Source organism: Sciurus carolinensis, chromosome 5, assembly GCF_902686445.1.
Source record: "Sciurus carolinensis chromosome 5, mSciCar1.2, whole genome shotgun sequence".
NCBI classification, from domain to species: Eukaryota; Metazoa; Chordata; class Mammalia; order Rodentia; family Sciuridae; genus Sciurus; species Sciurus carolinensis.
Window position 1 is genome coordinate 137,110,940 of NC_062217.1, and position 26,436 is coordinate 137,137,375.

Here is a 26,436-nt window from a genome sequence, read left to right on the forward strand (position 1 = left end):
ACTAAATAGTTTATTGCAGCATTATCATAATGATGAGTTAGGAACAAGTTAATGAATTAGAAATAATGGTTAGCCGAATTAGATCATCCTTAAGATACCAAACTAGCATTAAAAATTATTAGGAAGATTATAAATTGACATAGAAGGGTAGGCATGAATGGGTTGAAGCAAAGTACAAAATTATTTCAATTTTATCATTACCACTGCGTAAAATTGCACATTAAAAACGAACACAAGCTGGGGAGATAGCTCAGTCGGTAGAGTGCTTGCCTTGTAAGCACAAGGCCCTGGGTTCGATCCCTAGTACCCAAAAAAAAAAAAAAAAAAAAGAACGAACACAAGAAGGAAATCCAGTGGATTTGTTACCAAGTATGTATGTATAGAGTTTCCTAGGAATAAGGCTATAAAAAGCTAGTATTTATTGAGTAATTATTGTATGCCATCTTCTTATAGCACTCTCATGAAGCAATTGATGTTATTTTTCAATTAACAAACTGAATTTTCATTGGACAGAAAAATTTGATTTATTATTATGGATATATAAAGAATAGTATAATGAATTTCATGTAATGATCACCTGACTTCTGTGCTTTGTAGTTTACAGTTCTGGTGAGTTGCAGAGTAGGAATTTGAACTCACGTCTATGTTGTTTCAAAATCATGTTTTTAATTATCCAGTGCTATTGCTTCTTCATTTTGTTAGTTGTTACTATTGAATAATCTTACAGTTGTTGGTATTTTGGTAAAATAGACACAAAAAGTGTTCATAGTAGTTACAATCCATTTAATAGTGAAGTTTTGGAGTTGGTTATAAGATGGAAAAAGCACTCTCTTTTAATGCCATGCATTTTGTAAAAAGCATTTTTTGGTTGCCCTGCTCTACAAAGACAAAACCTGCTGATACAGTTCATCCTGTTTTATGAATCTTTGACCCATTCATCAGACTCTGACCACTCTAAAGATAAAGAATTATGGTTGTATTGGTCTTTCCAACTGAAGTGGCCTCTGCAGATTGAGAAATTGTGTAATTATTAACTGTGGTAATGGATAAGTACTTTCAAGTTTCATCTGGTATCTTAATGAGCTTTAACCCTCTGCATACACCTAAAATGAATCCTAGAATCTTTGAAACTCATTGGTTATGTATGACTTAACTCTTATATTTAATTTTGCTATGATAAATGTTGTTTCCCCTGCCCTCATCATTCTCCATCCCCTTACTTACACACTCATAACTCCTATTCATTGTAGTATTTTAGTAGCAGCAGCCTTTGCTATAAATAGATTTTAAAAGTACACATTTTTAAATGGGACTTCATAGTTAATTTTTGGAAGAGTGGGAATCCCACATTTGTAGGGGTATTTATTCAGACAAATAAGTGAAGGTACACCAAAGCAATTATTATATTTAAATAATGTGCTTTATAGAATTTTTATTCACCTCAAACATCATTTGCTTTGGGTGATTTCTCTGAACTCTCAAGACCACTTTGTTTTTACCACTATGTGCTCTACCATCTTTCCCTACAGGAAAAGGCAAGTACACAGGTTTGAATCTTGCCTTTGGTTTTTCTATGATCCTGTCAGATGTGGTGATGCTAGAAATATAGACCTGGGGGTGGAGGGAGGGAGAGAGAAAAGAGAAGAGGAGGGGAGCAGAGGGAAGGGGGGGGAGGGAAGGAAAGGAGAGAGGAGAGAGGAGAGAGGGGAGAGAGAGAGAGAGAGAGAGAGAGAGAGAGAGAGATATGAATATAGATTGGTAAGGCACAGTTGAATATTTGGTAGGATTGGATAAAGTTCTCCAGAAATATGTGAAATGAAGAGATGGCTCCAGGAAGAAGTAGAGAAAGAAAAATTAAAACAGTGAAAGAACTAGTTAGAAAAGAGCAGTGATCTAGAAACAAAGGAAAAAAAGAATTTACAGTTGATGTGGTGAAGTATTATGAGTAGTTGGCAGTTTGGACCTCACTATTGTCTTAATAGAGATAGGAAATGAAAGTCTGGCATTTCGGAGATACTGGTAAGTGAGGACAGAAGCAGTAAGTTTCATATACTCTTTAAATGTCCTGGAGGTTACCAACAATAGGCCTATCCCTTGGGTGATCAAATTTGAGTAGCTTTCCAGGGCCCTGGGTTGGGATGGGGACTAGGAATGACTCCTGGGCTGTAGCGTACTTTTTTCTGAAGATTTAATAATGTTGATAATGATTTAGCAAATTAAGTAACAGAATTTTGTCATTAACCATAGTCATAAGAACTGCAAAATGCAGATAATGGACAGTTATGTGTCGGTCGTGCTGTCCCAGGCTGCTCTATTCTGAGGACTTCCTTGCTTTTAATTCTGTAGTAGCTGATATCACTGCTTTTATAATTGTCACTTTAAAGCTCCTTGATTTGGTGCGTTTCTGATACCCAGCATAATGCCTGACAAATAGCGTTGAGTTTTATGTGAATGATTGAACAGATAAACCAATAAGTTTTTCTTTTAAAGCACAAAATAATTCTAATTTGGTGGTCTCATGGGAGTAAAAATGCAGGATATTTGAGGAAAGAATAACTGATAAACAGTTTCATAGGGCAGTAAGAAAAGGTTTGAAAACTGACCTTTCTATTTGACTATTAGAAGACCATTGGTTTCCAAGTATTATGTCAAAATTATTGGAATAGAAGTCAAATTAAGTGGCTTGAAAAATAAATGAGAAGAAGTGAGAACAAGAAACAAGATAGATTTTTTTTTTATTTAAAAATATTGAAACTAAAAGGAAGAAACCATTGGAGAAGAAACTAAAAATTCTAAAGTGGAGAGTTCCTTATCATTGGCATCTTTATGAACTTGATTTGCATATATCAAAGTATTCCCACCAATATATCTGGATAATATATTCTTGGTTTCTATATATTTTTTGAAGGATTTTGCTGTGCTATTTGGAGCCTCCTAGTGGCAAATCTAATCATGGCATATAATAGTAAAAAAAAATTAGATCTTATATTCCAGTTATTCCTTATGCAAATTAATTTTTTCTATGAGGATTAAATTAGGGTGGAATATGTGATAATTATAGTGATGCTTAGTTCTTTGATTTTCAGTGTGTCAAAACTTGACACCTAAATTATACTGTAATTTTTGTCTCCTTAGCAATAATTCACTATTATAAACTGAAAATTGTAGTACATTTATTTTAGTTGCTAGTACCTTAATAGCGGCTACCATTGTTCTCAACTCATACTGAAATGCTAGCTATAGGACCATTATTATGAAATTGTTGGAACATTATATTCTGTTGAAAGATTGTGAAAGAAAAGCCCAACTTATCAAAAAATTGATATGAAAATAATATGCATTAATTATTCATCACAGTAAAACTTTTAAAAATAAAAATCTTTAAAAATCATATAAACTTTCTTCTTAGTGTTTTTTTATAGGATTTAAAAATAATATTAAGTATTTCTGAACAATATAAAGAATACTTATGTAAACATACACAGTTAAAAAAATAAAATGTGATCAGTATAGTTAAGGCATTCTGTGTACCTTTTATACATCCCTTTTATTCTATCCTAAAGGTAACCACAATCCTTGTTTTAAAACTCAATGTATTGATATCATACACACACACAAACACACACACACACACACTCACTGGGGAATGAACCCAAGGACCCTGTAGCACCAAGCTACACCCCAACCCTTTATTTATTTTTATTTTTATTATTATTCTTTAGTACTGGATATTGAACCCAGGGTTGCTTTACCACTAAGTTACATTTCCAGCCCCTTTTATTTTTTTATTTTGGTTAAATTACTGAGGCTGACCTCAAACTTGCAATCTGCTTCAGCCTCCTGAATAGCTGGGATTCCAGGCATATGCCCCTGCATCTATCTGTATATTGTATTCTTTTTTTTTTAAATTAAATTTAAAAAAAATTTTACAGACTGCATTTTTGATTCATTGTACACAAATGGGGTACAACTTTTCATTTCTATAGTTGTACACAATGTAGATTCACACTATTCATGTAATCATATATATACACAGGGTAATACTGTCTGTTTCATTCTACTGTTTCCGTCTCCCACTTCCTCTCACCCCATTTTCTTCTACACCATCCAAAGTTCCTTCATTCTTCTCTCCTCCCCTCTCCCCCTGTATATTGTATTCTTAAAATTACATTTTTTTAGTACTATGGAATTAACCCAGGGGTGTTAACTACTTAGCTACATCCCCAATCATTTTTATTTTTTATTTTGAGACAGGGTCTCACGAAGGTGCTTAACTGAGACTGACTTTGAACTTCCAATCCTCCTATCTCAGCCTCCTGAATTATTGGGATTACAGGTGTGCACCACTGAACCTGGCTTAAAATTGCATTTTTATTTAAAATTCTTTTTGTAAAATGGATCTGTGTTAACATGTAGCTCTTCTTCATTTATTTTTGCTGCCATGTAGTATATCTCTGAATATTGTATACTTTATCCATTCTCCTCTTCATGGAGTTTTAGGTTATTTTTAATTTATTGCTTATGGTCTCCCATGATCACTCTTTTACATGTTTTCTTATGTGTATGTGGGTAAGAATTTGCCAGAGCAGAAACTTGGAAGTACAGTTGTTCTGTTGAATGGTATGTGTGCCCTCAGTTTTACTGTATTTTGCCAAATTGTTCTTCAAAGTATTAGGCCAATTTACCCTTCCAGTATAAAAGTTCTCCAATCTTGGGTATTGTCAGACTATTCAAAATTTTATTCAGTTCTGTGGATGTGAAATGGTGGTTTCTTGAAAACAGACTTATATCATAGGGTATTTCAAACATGTACAAAAATAGATCAGGGCAGTGAACTGTGATGTGTTTCATCACCCTCGTCTCATCAGTTATTGACACATGGCCAGTGTTGTTTTGTATATACGCTCCGCTCCTCCCCTCTCCGTGTTGTTATGAAGAAATCTGAGATAGAATACTGTTCTATCTGAAAACACTCATATATATATATATCTATATCTATCTTCAGCACATAACGCTTTTAAACATAGCCATAAGAGCCTTATTCCACTATAAAATGACAGTAGTCCTTTCATTTATCAAATGTTAATCAATGTTTCAGTTTTTCCAATTGTTTTATAATATTTTCACATTTGTTTGTTCAAGTCAGAATCTAAATAAGGTCCATACATTGTAATTGGCCTCAATCTGTAGGTTTCCTCCACTCTTTCTTGCAACATCTATTTTTCTGAGGTTAGTAGCCATTAATGATCATTGCCTAAAAGATCCATTAATTCACTAGGAGTTGCAAAATGATGAAAATATATAATTCCTTTTTTGGTTTCTAGCAGTATATCTCTAAAGATTTCTAGCTGGGTATGGTGGCTCATTCCTGTAATTATAGCTCCTTGGGAGGCTGAGGCAGGAGGATTGCAAGTTCAAGACTGTCCTGGGCAATTTGATCTTATTTATCTGCTTTAAAAAAGTCCCTTATGATTTTCTAAAGATGACCATTGAGAGAGTTTGCTGTAGTTATCTTTATTTTCTCATGGATATAAGCTCGTTTAATATGATCTAATTCATTACACTATTTGTCTTGTTGATGCTCAGTGGGAACTTCTTCAAGTTAATTTTGATTTCTCTTTTAATAACCCTAGTAGTCTTTTATAGTTCTTTTGCGGGGGCAGGGCTTCTGGTACAGTATATTTCAGGTTTATCTTGTAATTTCCTGTCCTAGACCTGAAATTATTTCTTTAAAGGAGACCTAGTCACATAGCCATTCTCTGTCTAGCAATACAAAAATGCCCAATTTCCAGAAAGAAAGCAAGTGTTCAGGATTGATTGCATTGTTTACGTAAATATTCTTATGAAGGAATGACTGGAAACCTGATATTTAAATTCACAGATGCCAGCCAGCCCAGGTCCATTTTATATGGAAACTTTTTAAAGGATATAGTCTCAGACTATACCTCAGACATTACCGTTTTTTTTTTTTTTTGCAGGGGCAGGGTACTGGGGGAGTGAATTCAGGGGCATTCGGCCACTGAACCCTATTTCGTGTTTTATTTAGAGACAGGGTCTCACTGAGTTGCTTAGTACCTTGCTTTTCCTGAGGTTGTCTTAGAACTCATGATCTTCATGCCTCAGCCTCCTGAGCTGCTGGGATTATGGGTACGTTACTTTTTTTTAATGTATGGATGCCTGTTAGATGTCTTGTGGTGGTGAGGAGTAAGTAGAAAATTGAATAAGGAGTCAGGAGTTCAGAGGAGAGGTTTCAATAGATACATATGTGATTATTAGCTTGTAGAAGCTATTTAAAGCCCTAAGACTGAATGAAATCATGTAGGTAGTGAGCTCTGAGAAAGATTCAAATACTGGGACCTTGCATAAGAAATTGAGGATCTGAAAAGCAGCTGGCAAAGGAGATTGAGAAAGAGCAATTGGTAAGAGTTTGAGGTAGGTCAAAATTCAAGGGGATATGATATCCTTAAAGTCAAATGAAAAGAAGGAGTGAGTGCTGCTGATAGGCCAATTAAACTAAAAATAGAGAATTGATAGATGGCAATGTGGAAGTCAGTGGAGACCTTGAAATAAGCTATTGTTTCTGTGTAGAGATTTGGACAAAAACTTAGTGCACTGGGTTTAAGAATAAACAGGAGCAGAGGGAATATAGGTGATTCTTTCATGACTGTATATAGAAGTAGAAAACGTGGTGTAATAAGTGGAGAAGGACAGGAGATGCTGAATAACAGCATGGGAAAAACTAACAGCATGTTAATGGAGTTACTTTAGTACATAGAAAAATCCATGACAGAGGGTAGCAGGGGAAAATTATTAGAGCCTGAGCAGGAAAGTGGGACCAAGATGGTGAGTAAGTGTTTAAGAGATGGTCTTCATTGAAGCATGATAGTTAGTCCATGTAACAGAAGGGTAGGCAGAGTGTATAAGACCCAATAAGACCCATAGAACTGGGTTGGTGGAACTGATGATTGTGTATTTTTTTTCTCTAGTTACTTCTGACCAGCATAGGTGATGATTCAGTGTTTGTGTTTAGCTGCATTAAGTACCTTGGAGATCAAAGCAGAAAAGTTAGAAAAGCATGATAGGGAGTGATAATAGTAAACCCTAGAATTTAAGATGATTAAGGATGCAAATGAAGAAAGAGTCTGTGAAATATATGGTAAGATAAGTGCTTTCATTTTAGATCCCATGTGGTCAAAGAACTGTTGAAGTTGTCCATATAGAGGGAAAAAAGTTGGAAAATAGAAAGTATAGAGTTGAAAACGATATTGAAATTAGAAAATAAGTATTATTGTGTATGATTATACAAGTAGATGACTGAGGTAAGGGAGAAAATAAAGTCAACAGAGGAGAGGAGGTCAAGGAATCATGAGGGTAAGACCAGTGTATAGGAAGGACCAACCATACTGATATTGAAAATCATGAGTTATGATCAGATTTGGAAGAGGTGCCAGTGAGCAAATCTTGGAGATATTAAGTGTGACTGGGGATTATAGCTGGCATTTCTTGGCTTAGACCTCATTTCCTATATACTTCCACATGGGCTTTTCATGATTTCATGCATCTTATGTTTTTACGGTGGACCCTATTCTCTAATCAAAGTCAGTCGTACCATGTCTTTCATAATTTTGCCCTTTTAAATCCTGTTTTTTGTTTGAAATGCTTGTATCCGCCTTCTGTAGGAGCCCTCTTCCCTGGTAGATCATTATCATTTCCTATTTATAGGTTCTAGTATTGATTACATTATTTTGAAACTACAAGTTTATGTTCACTGTTTTCCCTCCAGTTTTTTTTAACCAGGTCAACAGTTCCCTCATGTCAATAATCTTTTCTGTCTTCTGCCCATACAACACTGTAAAAATGTTTTCAATGAATTCTAGGAATAGATCTATTTAATAAGTGCTTATTTAAAGTCTGTCAAAACAAGCAAACATTGATATGATTCTTTTATGTGTATCTCAGTAAGTACTTTAGATTTGCTTATTTCAAGTTATCACAGTTTAAAAGTTTAAATGATAGAGTTTTTCTTTAATCTAAATGTCACAAAATAATTATAATCAATCTGATTATGGAAAAGGTGAAAAAATACAAAACCAGTTTTTTATTGATTTTGCTAACAGATTGAAGTGAAAAAGGTAATATGTTGCTTGTACATTTTGAAGAAAGTTTTACTTTTTTATATTCTCTGCCTTCCAGTTTGAGCCTTCTGATTTGGTTTTGATAATGGAGTTCACAGTTGAAGGAAGAAGACCCAAAACTTATTGAGATAATCTATGGAGTAAAGAAAACAGGTAATGTAAACGTGACTGTAATACAGTTACACTAACTAACTTTCACTAACTTATTATTTAAATGAGGCAAGTTTTTAAGACAAGAAATGAACATACTAAAGATTTCTTTACCTGTTTGATGCTAGTTTTATTCTTAATTTTCTTTATCTGAAAGAATCTTTAGGTGAAGTTTTTTTGTGACTAATTGATTTTTCTTATGGTTTATGGTGTATATATGAATTTTATAATTAAATGGCATATGAAATAAATGATCTATTAATTATTCATAGTTTACATTATATTTTATTTTGATACATTATTAAGTTAATATTGATATATAAAAGTCTATCAAAAATTAATTTGGTGTTTTTCATTTTTACCAGAAATTATGAGTGGAGGATCTCAAGTTCACATGTTTTGGGGTGCTCCAGCTGGTCCACTAAAAATGACAGTATCACAGAGACCAATCTTAATGTCCACTGCAAATCCCTGGAAAAAAATTCAGCTTTTGTACAATCAGCATTCTTTATATCTGAAGGATGAAAACCAGGAGCCCAACAATCTCAAAGACTGTCAAACCTCAGAAGCTATTACTAGCCCTTCAGCTGTTCTAAGTGGTTGTTGTTTAGTGAACTCTGTGAGTAGATGTGTTCAGGTGAAAGATGACTTTACATATTCGACTTCAGAAACACGGAATATAAAATTCCAGAAGATTCACCCCTCAGGGCTGAGTGATGTAACCAACTCTAATGTGCAAATATATGGATTTAAGGGCGCAGTTCAGCATTTACCTGAAGAAGAAAAGTATGAAAAGATTCAATGTGAAAATAATAAAATTACAGATGAACAGCCTAGAAATGAGTCAAACATATGTGGTCACAACTTTCAAACAAATTCCTTTCAGTTAGATCATAAATGTGCAGTTGTGTTGGATTTGGTTGATAGTACTGAACAAACTAATGTAGATCTAGAAGCTATAGAAACAAAGTACAAGCCAGCAGAACACCATGACATGCAAAACCAGTGTCTGGAATTCTTTTCCTCTAATGCAGTGGATGAGCCAAGGTCTGATGGAGCAGTTAGGAAAGTCTCAAACCTTAAAACATCTACTGACACTGAATTTCTGAGTATAATGACCTCTAGTCAGGTTGCTTTTTTAGCTCAAAGGGAGGATAAAGCTCTGAATTCTATAAATAAAGGGATCGTATACATGGAGACTAAACCAAAGGCAAGTCATGGGGAATTAAGAATAACTGAAGATAATTTGATTCAGTCTAAGGATGATTTTACAGAAGGACATGAAAGTGGACTTAAAGAAACATATTCCTTAGAACTTTTTAGTCCTATTTGTCCTGAAAAAAAGAGTATTCACATAAACCCTGAAAAAGATGTTGAAGAAAATATAGGCTCTCAAGAACTTTTCAGTTCTGAAGATAAACTGCCACCAAATGAGATTTGTATTGAGTTGTGTCGCTCAGGAATACTGTGTTCCCAACTAAACACCTTTCAGAAAAGTGCTGTTAAAAGAAGTTGGAGCTCTGAAGATAAACCAGGCCATTCTAAAGCTCTGTCTAAAGTCTTTAAAGTGTCTAAGAAAATGAAGTTGGGTTCTAATGCAAGAGATTCTACCATAGCAATGGGCCAGAGAAATGTGTCTGAATTTAAGGGTATTAAAAAAATATCATTAATAAAAAATTGTGATTCTAAAAGTCAGAAGTATAATTGTTTAGCTCTGGTGCTAACTCCATGTCATGTGAAAGAAATAAACATAAAATCTGGAGCCAATTCTGGCTCTAAAGTGCCCTTAGCAACAATTACAGTAATTGATCAATCGGAAATTAAGAAGAAGGTTTTTCTTTGGAGAACCGCAGCATTTTGGGCACTTACAGTATTTCTCGGAGATATAATTTTACTCACAGGTGAGGTCATCAGAGTTTAGTGGTGGCTTATTTTTTCTTATATATTTTTTAAATATTGTTTTTAGTTGTTGATGGACCTTTATTTTATTCATTTGTTTATGTGTGGTGCTGAGAATTGAACCAGTGCCTCACACATCAGGCAATCACTCCACCACTGAGCCACTGAGCCCCTTGGTGGCTTATTTTATAAAGCCATGGTTTTTGTGTGTTTGTTTTGTTCTACTTTAAGTCTTTGAAGATTCTTCCTTTGCCTTTTGCCTCCTAGGGACCCAGCCTAATTGCCCTCTTGTAGCATTGCATTGGTCTGCTTATGCTGCCCAGTATCCTGTACATTGCCATTTCTGGGCCTCTGTCCTATCCTTAATTCTGTATTGCCATTCTATTCATCTTCTTTAAGAAGCTGGCCCTGGTTGCTACCTCTTATTCATTTACCATATAACTGTTTCAGTCATACCATTGGGCCCCTTTTCATTTTCCTATGATTTTGGCTATGTTTTTAATTTTCTTATGGTTTTTTTGATCATGTCTGTCTTATTTTTAACCCTCTTCAATCCTTTTCTTTAGTACTAGTAGGATGAAAGGATAGCATTTCTGCTACTTTATCCCTTATAATGCTCTGCACTTTATATTCTTACTCAAGGAACAGGTACAGATTTCTACTGCATTTTTATTATTAAAATTAAATGTTAATCACATTAGGAAATAAAAAGAAAAACTGGTATTATATAAATTTCATATAACTACTTATAAAGTTTTAAAGTGTTACTTTCTAGTTATTTTGTTTATCCTCTTTAAAATGTGTGTTGCACACTTGTGCATGTGCGCACACCACTGATATATTTATTGGGAGCTTACTGTGTATCAAACTTTGTTTTAGATGTCACGTGTTTATCTCATTACAACTATATGAGGAAGAAAATGTTTGTTATCATCATTTTTCTGTTGAAGCAGGCCCCAAAATATAAAATAACTTGCACAATGTCACATATGTACGAAAAGGCAAAGTCATAGACGCCAGAGTTGCATACTCTTACTATATAGTTTTGATCATAAAGAACATATAATTTTTACCCTTTTTCACCGAACATAAGAAATCTAACATTTTGTTACATTTTATTTGTTGATTTAAAATTAATGCATAATATATGAGAGCCAGAAGAAAATTAATAACTAAATATACATAGGAAACTATGTGATAGGGAAGAGGTAGGTAGGTACAGGTTATACTTAGAAACTTAGAAAAACATTAGTGTATTTTGTAGCAGTTTTACAAATGGTTTGTAGGGGGAATGAGAAACTTAGTTAATATATTCTGGTGTACTTCCAGAATTATCAGGGATAATCTAATAAAGAGGTAAACACAAGTTTGTAACAAACAACCTTACTGTAGTCCCACATCACTATGTGTTGTTATTGGAGAGTCCGTGTAACTCCTATTCTAACTCAGTGCTGAATACCCCTTTACCTGTGATTTGATTTCGTAGTAGAACTGTTCACAAGGTGAGGGGATTGAAGACATTTTCTTTAGCTATTAATACTTCATTGTAAATGAAAAAATTGTATTCTGATTTCTTGTCTCATTAACCTATTTAATGTAAGCTTATGTTACAGAGTTGAAATCTACTTTTGGAATATTGATGAAATTAGCTTTCCCAGACTGAAGAGGGCTGGAGTCTGGATCATAGTCATTTTATCAAGGTCCTTTGCCATAGCCATTCACTTTGTGAAATTTCCTGGAGGCCTTTTCCTAGTAGATGGAAACTTGACCTTGTTATTTCTATATTCCCCCCTAGTGTTTTATATAGTTGTTAATGACTAGGTAACATTCTATCAAGTGACTATTAGATTTTACTAATCTATTTTTCTATTATAGGATATTTAGGTTATATCTATGAACAGTTTTAAAAAATACCAGTTTTTTATTTTATATTCTTAGAAAAAATATATTTAGTTTACTGTTTTCTGAGTGAGTTTTATTTTGTGTGGAATGGATGGAAACTTAGAAAAAAATCAATCTTTTTCCATAGTCCTAATTAAGTTGTGAATTATATTTGCATGGACATTTATGAGTGACATTCCATTTTAGGTAATAGCATCCAATAGTATATTGTTATATCTCTGTCTTGGATAGCTCATACTCTCTGTTGATATACATCTCCAAACTGAAACATTTTATATAATAGCATGTCCCAGAACACTCATACTCTGTTGATATACATCCCCAAACTGAAACATTTTATATTATAGCATGTCCCAGAACACGTCCCTTTTAGTATATAGATTTTTTTTTATTACAGTAGAACTAAGAAATGCTATAAATGTGGCTTATCTATGGGAGACTGTTGATTAAAATTAAAAAAAGAAAAGGAATGGCTTAATCTGGGGAAATCACAATTTTAAGTAACAGACCAAAGAAGAGGAGTTAGAAACTAGGGCATAGCAATGAGCAGGCAAAATGGAAACCAGGAGGCAAGGACTGGGCTGGGCTACAACTCCCCACCCCCTCTATCACCACTAATCTAACATTAGGTTTTGCAATCCTAGTCTTCAGATGGCTCTTATGGAAATTTCTCATTTGTTGCTTTTTGCTGAAGAGTAGGCAATCTGAGTGTCAGAACATGAAAAGTCTTCTGTTGTTATTGTTGTTTTGCAGTGGTGGGACTTGAATTCTTACATGCTAGGCAAGTACTCTTACTGAGCTACATCAGCAGTGCAATGAAAAGCCTTGGAAGCGTTGCTAACTCTTCCTGATTAGCCACTGGGGCTTCTCTGATTGTTCCTTAAGCAAGTCACTTGATCCCATTAATGTGCTTGATAATCACTTGTTAGCATTGTGGGGCTTGGATTGAAAAAGGGGTACTGGGAACTATTAAGAGAGCAATGTGTGATGTAAAGCAGCAGGATTGTAAAGGCAGTGGCAGAGTCAGCTGGTTGGAGGTAGGGGGACAAAGGTTGTGAAGAAAGAGGCAGGATAACCTCAAACTGGTTTACCTGACTAGCAGCATAGAACCCACAAATGAAATGGGTAATATGGAGGGAAAGCAGTTTTGGATAATGCTGAGTTTGGGGAGCATGTAAAATCCAGTTGCTAAATCCATATGGGAATATCCTTTAAGACAGTTGTAGATAAAAGAGCTTGAAGTTGAGGACAGGGTTTAGAATGTAAATTTAGAAGTAATGATTTGTAATTTATGCCTCCTTGTTTTTCTTATTTACCAAATTCTTTTGCTATTGTTAATATTTTAAGCTCCTAACACTTAGTACATGGATTATATCCTATGTGGTAGTTATCCCTCTTTCTTTCTCTATTTAGGACTTATAGTTTTTGCTTTGACTAGAACTGTTTCTGTTGATATATTTACTTCTACTAAATGATTCCTCTCTCTCCATCCTAGATCATATTGCTCTTTTTTTCTCAATGAAAAATGTTCTCTGCCTCCCAAATATTTCACTTTTGATATCATAGAAGATAATTACCAAACCGTTCAGGGAAAAATAATTAAGTTCTTTAAAATCTGCCTTATATTCAGATATATTTAATACAGAAGGGACCAGTGCACACTGAGTATTACTGTATGTCTAGGCACTACTTAGGATTTTTTTAAAACTTTATGATGGTGCAAAAGCAATAAACACATACTTGGATTTTGAACGACTACTTTGCTTCCAGATCCTAAAATATTTATTTTTTAATTTATCAGAAATATACATTATAATATTTGCCTTATTTAAATGGAAACCATTAAATCTTTCTCTGCAGAGCAGTGAGTTTCCATATTGACATAATTTGAATGTACAGAAGCAAGTGGTTCTTTTACTTCTGTACAGTCATATCTATAAGATTTTAGATGTGCTATTTTATTATTTTCTGCCTTGAGGCAGATCCTTTAATGTATCTGAACTTTAGTTGTCTGGCATGTGGGAGTTTTGCATGATATTTTGCTATGGTTAATTAACCAGAGTGTGAAGGAATTTATGGCATAATCAGAATTTTTTTTTTCCTCTTCAGATGTTGTTATTCATGATGATCAGTGGATTGGTGAGATAATACTCCAATCAACATTCACCAGTCAGTTATTAAATCTCGGGAGTTATTCATCTGTCCAGCCAGAAGAATGTAAGACATATTTTAAATGTAATAATTTCTTAGTATTTCATATAGACAGTCCCCAAATTATGTTTCACCTTATGATTTTTTTTAAACTTTGTGATGGTGCAAAAGCAATACACACATACTTTGAATTTTGAATTTTGATCTTATCCTTGGCTGGTGTGTGCACTATGATATTCTCTTGAGAAGCCCAGCAGTACCAATGAGCTGTAGCTGTCAGTCAACCCCAAGGGATCAGGAGGGGAAACAACAGAGGCTGTAATGTGTGTTGTATTGATAAGCTGGGATATGTGGTAGGCTAACTATTAATATATTTCCAACTTACAATGTTTTTAGCTTATGGCACTATCAAGACATAGCTCCATAGTAAGTTGAGGAGCATTTCTGTATAAACATACTAGGAAAGATTAGAGTTAAACTGGTTGTTTTTAAACAGTTATTTTTGTTAGAATAAAAATAGAATTTAAAAAATGAACTTGAACATTTTAAATCACAATTATTTTAAAAAGCATTGTGGTTCATGTTTCGTCTTCTTATTCTTAGAGAGTCTGTACAGTGGTAGTTTTTCATCATTTAGATAGTCATAGACCTCTTTGACTAGCTGTGGGCTCTTTCTGCAGAAAAATGGTCTTGCGTAGGTAGACAAACAATTGTTTATAATTCTGAGCCATTCCATAGACTTCTGAAGTTCTGTGCAATTTCTGAGTGCCTGATTAAGAATCCTTGAGGTAGTTAGCTGTGACTAGAATTCCTATTTCCAATCTTCCATTGCTAGGAAAAACTGCCTTCCTTCTCTGATGATGGTTTTCTCCTCTTTGAAATAAGCTGTTGAATAAAGAAGATTGCAGCTATCTTTTTTTTCCAGGAAATAAAAAAAAAAAAAAAAGGAAAGAAAGTAGAGAAACAGTGTAAACAGATAGGTTTTTGGAGTTCAAAAGACCAGGATTTGAATCCTGACTCTAATGCTTCCAAAGTCTTTTTCTTTATCCAGGGTATTTAACTTCACTATCCCTGTCTTCTTAGTTGTGAAATAGAAGTAAAAATACATACATACCTACTAAGGTTGGTGTGAAGATTGAGATAAAAAATACAAGGTATTAAAACTGCCTGTAATAACAAGGTCAGCAGAGGTAATAAGTTAGCAAAATATATCAGATAGTAGTGTAATAGAAAAATAGCTAGGAAAGTCTACTGTATATACCAGAGTTTAACTAGAATGATAGGAAGTTATGGAGGGTAGAGCATAGAATTCTGATTAGAATTTCAGCAGTTAATTCTACAATTAGAATACTCACACCTGTGCTGGGAAAAGGTAAGGTTTCACTGTATCCCTGGAGCTCTTCAGCAGATAATCAATACTGACATGTTTTCATAAAATAAATTCTTTATTCAATATGTATGTATTTTTTGTTGATATTGTTTCAAGCACTATGTTTTACTGTACATTAGGGGTACAATGGTGCCTGCCTTCATGTAGCTTACATTCTTCTATGGAAGACATACTAAAACAGAAGAGAATTCTATATATAAATAAAATATTTGCAAATGATAATGAGTCTGTGGAGGAAACTGACAAAGGACTAAGATACAGAAGAATGTCATGGTTGTAGTTGGAAGGGTTGGTCATGGAGTAGAATCTCAGAGTTAGAAAGTTATCACAATAGTTGTAGTGGAGAGATAATTATGTGAGGCCAGTGGAGATAAAGAGAAATGGATAGATTGGAGATACATTTGTAAAGAGAGTTAAGCAGATGGTGTGGTTTTGGGGATGAGGGAAGAGAAGCAATTTACTGCTTTTAGACCTTTGGTTTAAGTCACTGGGTAGCTTATAGTGACAAAGACTGAAATACAGGTATATAAGTACAATGAAGTGACAAAGACTGAAATACAGGTATATAAGTACAATGAAGTGTTCTATTTCAGGCATTTAAAATAGAGGTATCTTTGGAGCATCCAAGTAGAAGTATCATATAGGAAGTGGAAAAAAAGTCCAAGACTCAGAGGACAGGTTCAAAATTAGGATAGAAATTTAAAAGTTATTGGCATATAGATAATATTCATTTATTTCATTTAAATACTTTTAAAAACATTATCTGTGAAATTATAGACTCATAGGGGACTTCAGAAATAATACATGAAAATCCCATGAACCCTTCACCCAACTTCTCTCCATGGTGACATATAACTTTAGTATAATCTGGACACCAGGAAATCAACAGTGTAGTACTGTTGAACTAAACTACAGACCTTATTCAGTTTGGGCATACACTTATCCGTGTGTGTGTACTTCTTTGCAGTTTGAGTCTTTGTACAAGTTGTTAACAAAACCACCACAATCCAAGTTACCAAATGGTTTCTTCTCCACAAAGGAACTCCCCCCTTTTTTTAGTAAAAGGAAAAAAGGTTTATTGCTTTTCTAGCAAAGGAAAAACACAGGGGACTCCTGTCCGAGAGGCTGTGATTCTGTCCACCAGCAGGAACCAGGGGGCTTTTAAAGAAGTGATTCAAAGGCTACATTTGACGTGTTCTGTGGAGATAGTCATTTCTGAGATCTTCTAGTACCATCCCCAAAGTCTGGATTACTTTGTTCCTGTGGTGGGTGTGTACTCAAGGACAGCTAAATCTGCCTAAAATGGAGAAGAAAGGTAATCCTATTTCCCCTGAGATTAGGGAGGGGAACAGGTTTGGGAGGAGCAGGGAGAGAGGAAGAGAAAGAAACACGTCCACTCTAAAAATTAGTTTCAGTGACAGAGCAGCAAGGGCTATGTTCAAAGCATAAAGTGGACCATTGTTATATTTTCCCACTGTCAATTTCTACATTCTGTCTCTATGGAAAAATAACCTTCCCCCTTTTAACTCTGTTCTCACCAATTTGTCCTCCATCTCAATAGTTTTGTCATTTTAGAAGGTTGTATACATGGAATCATGTTGCATAAATGTAATCTTTTGAGATTGGCATTTCTCACTCAATACAATACCCTGAGATCCATATCACGTTGTTGGATGTATCACTAATTACTTCTTTTTTAGTGCTGAATAGCAATCCGCTATGTGGAGCTATCAACATTTGCTTAATCATTCTTCGCTGAAGAACATTCGAGTTGTTTCCCAATGTGGGATATTAAGAATAAAGCAGATATGAAATTTGAGTACAGGTTTTTGTGTGAACATAAAATTTTATTTCTCTGGCATAAATGTCCAAGGGTACAGTTGTTGGGTTGTATTGCAAGTGCATATTTAGTTTTATAAGAAACTACAAACTCTTCTCCATTGTGGCTGTACCATTTAAAATTCTTTTTTGGGGGGAGGGTACTGGGGATTGAACTCAGGGGCACTCAACCACTGAGCCACATCCCCAACCCTATTTTGTATTTTGCTTAGAGACAGGGTCTCACTGAGTTGCTTAGCATCTCGCTTTTTGCTGAGGCTGTCTTTAACTCTCGATTCTCCTGCCTCAGCCTCCTGAGCTGCGGGATTACAGGTGTGCACCACCGTGATTGGCTCCATTTAAAATTCTTAACATGGGCAGAGGATGTAGCTTAGTGGTAGAGCACTTGCCTAACATGTGCAAGGCCCTGGGTTCAATCTAAGTATTACAAAAATAAATAAGTAAATTAATAAATAAGCCAGGTGTGGTGGTATGTGCCTATAGGGCCAGCGTCAGGAAACCAAGGCAAGAAGATTGCTAGTTGGAGGCTAGCCTGGGCAACGTAGCAAGGTCTCATCTCAAAAATAAGTTACATAAGCAAATAAAAAAATAAATAAATAAATAAAATGTTTGCCAGTAGTATATCTTCCAGTTTCTCTACATCCTAGTTAGTAATTGGTGTTATCCTATTTTTATCTTAGCTATTCGGATAACTGTGCAGTAATATCTCATCATGGGATTAATTTGTATTTCTTTGGTAGCATAAGACAGATCTAATATTCAAAATATAATGAAGGAGATAGAAAATCTAAACAACACAGTGCAAAGGTTAGATCATTTAGATATAAATCAAATTCTACACTAATAATACGTGTTCTTTTGTGTCCTCAACACATTCAGAAAAATTGATTCTATACTCTTAGGTCACAAAGAAAATACCAGTGACTTCCATAAAGTGTAACAAAAGTGTTGAAAGAAATATAACAAAAATGCCTATCCAAGTGCTATAAAACTAGAACTTATTAATAAAACAAAAAGATTGTTTATTTGTACGTTTTAAAACTTTTTAAGGGCAGGGGTTGTGGCTCAGTGGTAGAGTGCTTGCCTTGCATGCATGGGGCACTAGGTTCAATCCTCAGCATCACGTAAATAAATAAAATAAAGACATTGTATCCATCTACAACTAAAAAAATTTAAAAAAAAACTTTAAGCAAATTCTGGATGATAGGGTAATACAAACTAATACAACATTTAAAAAAAATAATACCAAGAAAACATGATATTGGAATCCATGAGATGCATTTAAAGCAGATAGCAGAGAAAATATTGTAAGGTAAACACTTTTACCAGTAAAAATGAAAGAATAAAAATAATTGAATTCCAAGCTCAGAAAACTTGCCAAAGAAAAACTAAGTAATCCAGAGAAACCATAAGAAATAAAATGGGAAGAATATAAGCAGGAATTAATGAGAATTAGAATTGATAAACAATTAATGTAATTAGCAAATTAGAATTCTACTTTAAAAATAACAGGTAAACCAAACTAGCTCATATGATTAAGAAAAGAGAAAGCACAAATATGCAAAATGTCAAGGGAGAAATAATTATTGAAACAACTAAAAGCCAATAATAGATGCTTTTGTAGAACTTCATACAAGTAAATTGGAAAATCTAGCTATATACATTTCTAGAGAAATATAGGTTGCCAAAAAAGACTCCATTAGAGATTGAAAACTTAAGCATACCAGTTTTTGTAGAAGAAATAGAGAATGTTATTAAAGAATTACCATACAGAAAAGCACAAGGCCTAGATGGTTGCATAGGGACATTCCATAAAACCTACAAAGAACAGATAGTTCCAGTGTTCTATAAATTATTCCAGAATATTGAAGAAGGAAACTTCCTAATTCTTTTCATAAAGTAAATATAACATTGTTAACTAAACCACATGAAGACATTATGAAGAAAAATGCAGACCAGTATTATACATGATTATTAAAGCAGAAAAGCTAAGTAAAATATTAGTGTACAGAATCTAATCTAACACTACATTTAAAAAGTAATACACTATGAACAAGTGAAAAATGGGAGTTCAGTTCAAGACAAGAGAAGATCCATCAATATCATATACCATATTAATAAATGTAAGGAAAAAATAATATGATTACCTTATAGATATTGAAGACGGCTTTGACAAAATTCAACACTCACTTGTGATTTTAAGAAAACACTCCAGGAAATAGGTATTGGAGGATACTTTCTCCTTCAGTATCAAAAAATAAATATCAATATAACATTTTATAATATTTTTATAACATTTTATACAATTAATACTACATCAATAAAATAGATATATTATTTCTAATTCCAGTGTCATCTTTAAAGAAAACATGCGGAGGGCTGGATGTAGTGGCACATACTTGTAATCCCAGTGATTTGGGAGGCTGAGGCAGTAGGAGGGCAAGCTTGAGACCAGCCTCAACAACTTAGTGAGATCCTCAGCAATTTAGTTAAACCCTATATCAAAAATAAAAAGGATTGGGAATATATCCCTCAGTGGTAAAGTGCCCTTAAGTTCAGTCTCCAGTACAAATACCTACATGCATATATACATACATACATACATACTAGACGAACTTCTGCTAACATTAGATGTTAGGGCTGGGGATATAGCTCAGTTGGTAGAGTGCTAGGCCCTGGTTTCAATCCCCAGCACACACCCACAAAAAAATGTCCACTAACTATGCAGCTGTTTATCTTATACTAGAATTATTATTCAGAGCAGTTAGAAAGAAGAGGCATCTGAATGGGTGAATAAGAATGCAAAATATCTCTTATTTACAGATGCTCTGATAACTGAACTGGAAAACTCAAGGGAATGAAAGAAAAATTAATTCAGTGAAAGAATTCAGTAATAGAGCAGGAAACAAAATTAATGTTGAAAAGACCAGTATGTTTAAAACATGGCCAAAATAATGGTAGGGAAAAACTCATTTACAGTAGTAATAAAGAAGACATTTCAGAATAGTTTAACAAGTAATGTGTAAAACCTACATAAGGAAGAATTTTAAATACTCCAAAAAGAAATGAAGACATGAGTAAACGGAAAGACCTCCTCTGTTTTTGGATAGGATGATTCAACATTATGTCCTTTCTCCCTAAGTTAATGTATAAATTCAATGCAGTTCCAATAAAAGTACCAACAATTTCTATTATGACATATAAAAGTTGATATTAAAGTTCTTATGAAAAAGCAAATATGCAAATGTAGTTAGGAAAACACTGAAAAAAGGAAAACTGCATTAAAGCTATTGAAACATTTAAGCCTTTATGATTAAAATGAGGTACTGGTATGTGAATAAAGTAGATTAGGGGAAAAGAATAGGAAGATCAGATTTAGACCCACATCCGTGAAGCAGTTTAGTATATGTCAGAGGTCATATAGGAAATCATTGAATTAAGTGTAACTGTTTAGTAAATAGTGCTGAGGCAACTTGGATAACCATTTGGCAAAAAATAAAATTAGGCACATGTCTCAACAAAAGGAATAATAAATACCAAACAACGTAAGAGCCTAAATGTAAAAAATAAAACCATCTACTAGAAGGAAACATGGTTGAATCTTGGTATAGGGAAAGGCTTTCTTAATATTACTCAAAATTTAGAGGCAGTAAGGCAAGACTGGTGAATTTGACTACAGAGAAATAAGCCTTTTCATGACCAAAAGCACTGAAAAATAAAGCCAAAATACAACTGGCAAACTTGAAGAAAATGTTTGCAACATGTACTCTAAATGAAAGACTAATATCTCAATACATAAAGAACTTTAAAAAAATTCAGTGACAAAGGACCTGAGAGGAAATGAGAAAACAGGGAGAAGAAATGAATGGTCATTTTTCAAAAAATAATTTAAAAGTGACCCTCAAACATAATTCACTCAGCTTTAATTAGAGAAATTCAAATTACAACTACAGAACGATATAATTTCTCACCTATGAAGTTGGTGAAATTTAAAAAAAATATGGCAACATAGTCCATTGGTGAGGCTGTGGGTATGTAGGTATTCTCACATATTGGTGGTGGGAACAAAAATTGTTAAACCCTTTTGGAGGTAGTTGGCAGTACGTAATGAAATTACATATGTACTTTGCTTTCAAAGGAGCAATTAGAATGGGAGGGGAGCTTGTATCCCAAATGGAATACAAACACTAATCAATAAATCTGTCAGTGTTATAAAGAAATAAAATAACTACTGAGAAGCAGATGGGGAAGAAAAAAACAAACCTAAGTAACTGGAAAACAGTATGTTGACTGGATTCTGTAAGTTTAAAGATAGTGCTGTACATAAACCCTGTAATACAGTAAAGTATGATTCTCAAAATTGAGCAAATAAGAGAATAGACTGTGGGTAATTAGTTGGATTTTTCACTTTTAGAGGAAGAAATTATAAGCCAGGAAAAGATAATGGTTAAAATGAACTTTTTGGATTGGATTCAGGCATTATTATAAGCTCTCTTTTGAATATATAAAGAGATACAGAAATATTGGTATGCACATATGAATGGGCTAGTATGCACACACATATATATATTTATTTTCCAGTCCTGTCTGCTGAGAGGGCATATAAACAGTGATACTGTATTAACAACAGGTATACCTAGAGTCCAGATGTTGGTCTATAGATATTATTCTTTAATAAAATGAAATGGTTTTGGTAGAAATGGTCCATTGCAGAACTGCTAGGTCAGGGAAAATACAATATGATCTTGGAACTTTAAGGTACCAGAAAAGGCTTGTTAAAAGAAAGCAGGAGCCAACCTGAAGGATCAACTTGAAACTGGAAAACTTGGCACAAGAAAATAAATAATGGGCTGGGTATTATGGCACATGCAACTGTGATCCCAGTTACTTGGGAGGCTGAGGCAGGAGGATTGCAAGGTCCAGGCCAGCCAAGGTTACTTAGTGAGACCCTGTCTCAAAATAGAATAAAAAGAACTGGGGGTGTAACTTAGTGGTAGAGTGCTTGCTTAGGCATGTGCAGGGCCCTGGGTTTAATCCCTACTGTTGTAAAATAAATAGACAAATAATATAATTAAATTATGATTCATGGAATACAATAAATATTTATGAGTCCTTTTGATATTAACTTATTCAACTAAGGGAGGAGAGGGAGCTCTTTGTTACAATGGAATTCTGATTAAGAAATGTGAGAGAAAAGTGGAAAATAGAGCATTATCACCAGGTAAACCCCACAGTAGTAAGTATTGCAGACAGGGGTCCACTGATAGATGCTCAAATGTAGTAATTGGAAATTTAAGGACAGATAGCATTGCATAGTCTCAAAAGTATCCCCTCAGCAGAGTGTCCAGCTTATAGGAGGAAAAATAATAATTTTATAGTGAAGAAACTTGTCACACACCAATTTAACTGAGTGGTTAAGGTAAATATCATCAGGAAAAAGACATGATATCAAGAATTCTTTTTGTGGTATTTCCAAAAGTGCATAACTTCATTATAATCACTGGAAAAGCCTAAGTGAAGGGATATTCTATAAAATATTGACAAATACTCTCCAGAAGAGTCAAGGTCATCAAAGACAAGAAAAAACTAGGGACCTCTTACAGATTGGAGGAGACTAAAGAGAAGTAATAATTAAGTGTAATGTAGAATCCTGAATAGGGACCTATATATAAAAAAGATATTAGCAGAAAATTAGTAAAATTTTAAAGAGATCTATAGTTTAGTAATATTTAACCAATTAATATATTATTTAATGTAAATATTCTATTATATGTGAACTATTCATGTTAGAGGGTGTAGAGTGAAGAATATAAGGAACTACTATTTTTTTCACTTTTTTGTGAGTCTAACATTAATTCAAAACAAGTTTTTTTAGAGAGGTGGGAATTGAAACCCAGGGGAGCTCTACCACTGAACTACATCACCAGCCCTTTTTAATTTTTGACACAGGGTCTCCTTAAATTGTCCAACCTGGCCTCAGACATGCAATCCTTCTGTCTCAGTCTGCTGAGTCACTGGGATTGCAGATGTGTGCCATGGTGCCTGACTTCAAAAGGTTTTTAAAAGCCGTAGATGGTTATGTTAAAAGTACAAAGAAGGCTTTTGATGAAATTCAATACCTATTCATGTCACAAAGTTAGTCTTTAAAAAATACCCAGAAAAATTATCCTAGTTGGAATAATAGTAGAAATTTTGCTTTTGAAATTCAGACATGACACAGGGATACTACTATGACTACTTTCATTTAATATTGTATTAGGGATGTTAAATAGTGTGGTAAAACATGGAAAAAGATATATAAATTTTAGAAGGATGAAATAAAACTTATAGATACTATGATGGTTTACATAGGATCTTCCCCTTTAAAACTAAGGTAATTGTTAGAAATAATGGGAAAGTTTAGCAGGGGTGCCCGGCTAAGAGATTAATATATAAAAGTCAATTGCATCTCTAGTATGGAAACAACTAATAACTAGTAACACTTAAATAGAGAGAAGGCACTATTTACATGATTATCACATGTATTAAGTATATAGTAATAAATCTAACTGTGTAAGACAGACTTCAGAAGGAACAGTTATGTTATATTAGGTAGAAAGAAGGTGAAAGAAGGGGAAGGGGTATGGGGGTAAGAAGGATAGTAGAGTAAAACACGTTATTACGTCATGTACACATATGACCAATGTGATCCTACAATATCAGAAAAATGAGAAATTATGCTCCATTTATGTATGATCTATCAAAATGTATAAATGCATTCTACTGTCATGTACAACTAATTAGAACAAATAAAAAAGGAAAACTTTTAAATTAAGAGAAATTAAAGATGAATTAAATAAGAATATGCCTTATTTGATGATTGGAAGATTTAACATTGTGAAGATTTCGGTTTTCCCCAAGTTGGTGTATAAATTCAGTATCTATCTAGTGAAAATCCCAATATGATTTTCATGAAGTTTGATAGATTATCTGATATTTATGTAGAAGAGTAAGTGTCCCAAATCAGACAGGGCATTTTATAAAGAAGAGTAGGCAGGATGATTTGCCCTCTTAGTTATCAGGACTAAGTGTGAACTATGGTGATTAAGACAGGATGGTTTTGGTCAGTTGTAAGTCAGTCAATTTTTTTTAATTTTGTGATTTCTTAAGATTGAAATTTAATCTTTTACTGAACTTGAAGTTACCACAACTTAGAAAATATGTTTATGTGAATGATAGCTAATGGGCATAAATATTTTGCAAGAGATTTGGGAGACAGATATCTCTCATCTTAAGTTTTATCTAGATTCAGGAATAGTTTAGTAATTTCATAAAATCTTTTATACCTTCATTTTATTTATTTATTAACAGGCAAATAAATAAATCCAGGGTGCTGAGGATCTAACCCAGTGCTTCGCACGTGCTAGGCAAGCGCTTACTACTGAGCCACAACCCCAGCCCCATAAAAATCTTTGAACCTAATTCTGCAGGAAGAATATCCCATGGAGCTTCAGGTTTTTGTAAAGCAACGTGAAAAGCCTTAAACTAATGAAATAACCTTTAGAAGGTACTTCAATTTCTTTGTTTTTATATTTACATAGGAATTTATGTTGCTCTATTTTTCACAGATTAGTAGCTAAATAAAGTATATTCTAAAGTATTTTTGTTTGATTTAGGGAAATGGTTATCAGTTGATGGTTTGAGAATACTGCAGTTATTTTTCTTAAAGAACAACTTAGTTTGGTTAGTTTGAGTTTGCAAGTAGTTACATTAAAGAAAGCATTTTTACTTTTCAAAATGTATTGCACTTTTTTAAAAGAATTCTGTTCTTTCTCATTATAATTGTTACATATTTTACAAACTAGTTCTGAAAATGTGATGGAATATAAATTTATCTTGACTATTACTAAGTTAAACATATAATTCAAAGGCTAACACAGTGTTTCCATGAGGTAGTCTGTTTGGAATCTTAGTAATTTGATATTTCCATGTTGATTTTTATGAAACAAGGACTAATATATAATTTGATGTTAGAGATCATTTTTCTCACTAATGGCCCAGAGATTTACAGATTCACAGAGCTCATTATTGACAAAGTCAAAATTTGAACCTGTCCCTTCTGAGTCCAGATGTGCTAGAAATAACTATGGAAAAATTCAGTCTGGTTAATAAATTGGAGCTATGGAAGGAGATATTTGGAGTTGAGTGGAGGTATAACCTAATTGACCTCCTACTATCGTTTCCCTTATTTAGTTTTTATGCTGTCCTTTTTCTTATGTATGTTATCTCTGTTAGTGAGATCAGCATTGTTTCATAGAATTCACTTGGGAATTGAGTAATCCTAATTAGAGTATGTTCCTTTTATCTGTCTGAAAACTTTAAAACATTTATCTAATTTATCCACTTAACTGTGCTAGAAATCTTTTCTTTACTCTCCCCTTAAATTTAACATTTCATTCCACTGCAAATAAGGCAATGATACACAGTGATATTAGTATAAAATCACATATATTATCATTTTACTATACAATTATTGAAGATAACTTGATTACCATTTATATCATTACTTTAAAATTACAATAGTAGATAAGCTGCTGTATATTGTTGTACAGTAAAATTGTTATAATAAATATTATTTAGATATGACTTTGTATGCTTCAGCAGACTACCAAAAGCAGATTTCTAACTCCTTCTCTTTATCTTGAAATGTAAAGCAAATCTTGACCTAAAAGATCTCTTAGACATTTTCCCAAAACCCAGCTCAAGAATTCCCTCAATAAAGCCTCTCCCAGCTTTCCCAGGCAGTTCTTTTTCTCTGTGTTCTTAGGAATGCTTGCCTACATGTGGCCAGTGTTTGTTATTGTCCCTCTCTAGGTCCTTGACTCCTTCAGTGTTGAGATTGTGATGTGGTTTGTTTTTGTATCTTTGGTACTGATAATAGTGCCTGGCACATAACAGATAATGTCCTGAAGAGTGAATAATGAGGGTTTA

General features: G+C 33.8%; 1 protein-coding gene and 1 long non-coding RNA gene across 13 annotated transcripts in view; one reads left to right on the forward strand and one right to left on the reverse strand.

Annotated features, from left to right (window-relative positions):
* The window catches only part of Shld2 (shieldin complex subunit 2), a 91,324-nt gene that overhangs the window by 36,224 nt on the left and 28,664 nt on the right, over positions 1 to 26,436 (forward strand). For 10 of the 11 annotated variants that reach the window (XR_007108826.1, XM_047553808.1, XM_047553807.1 and 7 more), the window contains 3 exons: positions 8,194 to 8,288; positions 8,651 to 10,186; positions 14,196 to 14,303. Coding sequence is in view for 10 of the 11 variants with exons in the window: in XM_047553808.1 (XP_047409764.1) it covers positions 8,656 to 10,186; positions 14,196 to 14,303 (1,639 nt within the window). In the remaining variant the exon portion in view is untranslated. Of the gene's footprint in view, positions 1 to 1,746; positions 2,020 to 8,193; positions 8,289 to 8,650; positions 10,187 to 14,195; positions 14,304 to 26,436 lie in introns of those variants that run through there. The other variant, XM_047553803.1, reaches the window with a different exon arrangement.
* LOC124985236 (uncharacterized) overlaps positions 1 to 26,436 on the reverse strand; it is a 47,149-nt gene that overhangs the window by 18,787 nt on the left and 1,926 nt on the right. The window contains exon 2 of one of the 2 annotated variants that reach the window (XR_007108827.1): positions 19,614 to 19,708. The exons of the other annotated variant lie outside the window; for it this stretch is intronic. This is a non-coding gene — a long non-coding RNA (uncharacterized LOC124985236). The remainder of the gene's footprint in view (positions 1 to 19,613; positions 19,709 to 26,436) is intronic. 2 annotated transcript variants of the gene reach the window in all.